Consider the following 2,500-nt stretch of genomic DNA (forward strand, 5'->3'; position numbering starts at 1 on the left):
GATCACTACAGAAGCTTGTTTACCTTTAAACTAAACTCTTGCTTGATGTGTTAAATGTGTGTGTTTGTTTCTCTCCTCCCGGGCAGAGTAAGAGCCAGCCCCAACGCAGAGGGGAATACAATGTTTACAGCACATTCCAGAGCCACGAGCCGGAGTTTGACTACCTGAAGAGCTTGGAGATTGAAGAGAAGATCAACAAGATCAAATGGCTTCCACAGCAGAACGCCGCCTACTTCTTACTCTCCACCAACGGTAAGCAGCCGCACAGGGCGACTCGTGCTACCGTCTACGGTGTTTGACCACAAGATCTAAGAAGCAGCAACAAGCATGTGCATACTCACACACACTCACACACTCACACACACTCACACGTTTGGTTATTAATATCCCGTCGGTGTATTTTTCGACTGTTTGTGTGAATCTCCTGGTGTTCCACTCGACTGAGCCGGTGCCACCAGCAGATTGAGAACTTCATGCATGGATACCTCCCAAGTGGAACACACACACACACACACACACACACACACACACACAGCCACACACTGACACGGCACAAGCTTAGACACACGCTGCGCACGCACACACACACACACACCAGTGGAGAGACGTGTTGCAGATTGTGAGCTTCATGCATGGCTGCAGCAGAAGCGCTGGCGGTGGCTGCAGCAGATGGCGACGAGTCCTGCGGTGACGGCCTCGCTGCTCCCACAACAATATTCACAGCAAAAATTAAAGAATGGACGCCGACCTCGCCGCCGCCACCGTCACCGTCCAATTCACCAGAGCAAGAGAACGGGGATGCAGGTGTTGCTATGGGGATTCAGAACACTGGCAGGAACACACACACACACACACGCAGTGAAGCAGGGAGATGTAGTGAACTTATATCGGTGACATCACTATCTACACAGCAGCAGCCACCATTCATCATCCTCGCTGGCTGCGGCCCAGATCCACGCCAGATTGGCCGCCCACCACCCCGCCCAGCATCCATCTTGCATCCTCCAGTTCTCCGTCGTGTTCTAAGTCTATTTTCTTTTTTTCTGTGTGTCTACGTGATGGATGGCCGCAGACAAGACAGTGAAGCTGTGGAAGATCAGCGAGAGAGACAAACGTCCAGAAGGCTACAACCTGAAGGATGAAGACGGACGCATCAGAGACCCGTCGACCATCACGTCGCTACGGGTAAGAGGCCACGCCCACCTCAGAGTCTGAAGGTGACGCTTAGCGGCTGAAAGGATATTAAAAGACCTTTTGATTGAGTCTTTTGTTCTGCTGCTTGAGCTCATATCGGACGTTGTCAGCATCAGTCTCAGATTTCAGTCTCAGCTCAGTTTCACACTGTGAGACTGTGCCGCCGCTCTGTGCCGCACAACGAAGTCAAACACGATACACGACATCTTTGGAGACGCGAGACAACGTTTACGTTACGCAGACTGGAGTCAAACTGCTGATTCTCCAAATTCACACAAAGCTAATTATGACTAGAAATCTGAAAATGACCAAATGTCATGACATCATTGTAATCCTCTAAAATCAGCAGTTTTTCTAGGTTTGTTCCTCCATTCAGGCTCAGTTGAGAGGTTTTGGCTTGAGGTGCTACAAAACAAACTCCCAGCACATTTCCATACACATGAATGCAGAATTAACTCATCAAATGTGTGTCAGATGGTCCGGACCAAGCGTGTGTGTGCTATAAAAGGAAGTTTGGCAGGGAAGAGACGTGGAAATGTGGGCGATTCTGTCAACTGAAACGCCATAAAAGACAAAGAGAGAGTGAATGTGTGTGTGTGTGGTCTCATTGTGCACATGGACATACACACGGATCAGAACCAGTGGAGCAGCTGGACCGGTTGTGTTTCATCTTTACTTCATTTCACTGTTTCAACCTTTAATTATCTCTGTGCGTGTGTGTGTTTGTCAGAGCTGACACAGTGATGAATGTCACACGTTCAGCTGCAGTATTGATCAGCGGTGGCCTGATATAAGCAAACACACATCTTGGCCAATTTTGCACTCAGAGGACAGAAGGAGGCGAGAATGATTGATCGATCTGAGCAGTGAGTTGAATACCATGAAGGGATCATCCTCTGTGCTCGCTCTCATTCTTATCACTCCACTACCTCCTGCTCTTTAATTTCAGACAAAGAGGGCAGAGATGCAGGGCAGAGTGTGTGTGCGTGTGTGTGAGTGTGTGTGTGTGTGTGTCTTTGCTGCCCCTGCCATAATAGATTAGTGGTGTGTTCAGCGTGTCTATTCCTCTTTTGTCTGACCGGCCAGGGGATCATAGCAACCTGCAGGACAGGCCGGGACTGTGGCAATCCTGTTTAGAGGCTGTGAAGTCTGAGCAGGGCCAGACACCAGAGGAGGAAGAGGAGGAGGAGGAGGAGGAGGAGGAGGAGGAAGAGGAGGAGGGACACACAAATGAGATTTAAAAATGTGTCTAAAAATACTGAAATCTATGGATTCAATTTGATTTGCGGAGCTCTTTTCAAACAAA

General features: G+C 49.1%; 1 protein-coding gene across 2 annotated transcripts in view; it reads left to right on the plus strand.

Annotated features, from left to right (window-relative positions):
• The window catches only part of ppp2r2ba (protein phosphatase 2, regulatory subunit B, beta a), a 37,056-nt gene that overhangs the window by 27,241 nt on the left and 7,315 nt on the right, over nt 1-2,500 (plus strand). For both annotated transcript variants that reach the window (XM_076167858.1, XM_076167859.1), the window contains exons 3-4: nt 87-252; nt 1,073-1,185. In XM_076167858.1, coding sequence (XP_076023973.1) covers nt 87-252; nt 1,073-1,185 — 279 coding nt within the window. The remainder of the gene's footprint in view (nt 1-86; nt 253-1,072; nt 1,186-2,500) is intronic.

This window comes from Genypterus blacodes, unplaced genomic scaffold (genome assembly GCF_046128005.1).
Source record: "Genypterus blacodes isolate CSIRO-AG114 ecotype Tasmania unplaced genomic scaffold, CSIRO-AGI_Gbla_v1 ptg000179l_1, whole genome shotgun sequence".
NCBI classification, from domain to species: domain Eukaryota; kingdom Metazoa; phylum Chordata; class Actinopteri; order Ophidiiformes; family Ophidiidae; genus Genypterus; species Genypterus blacodes.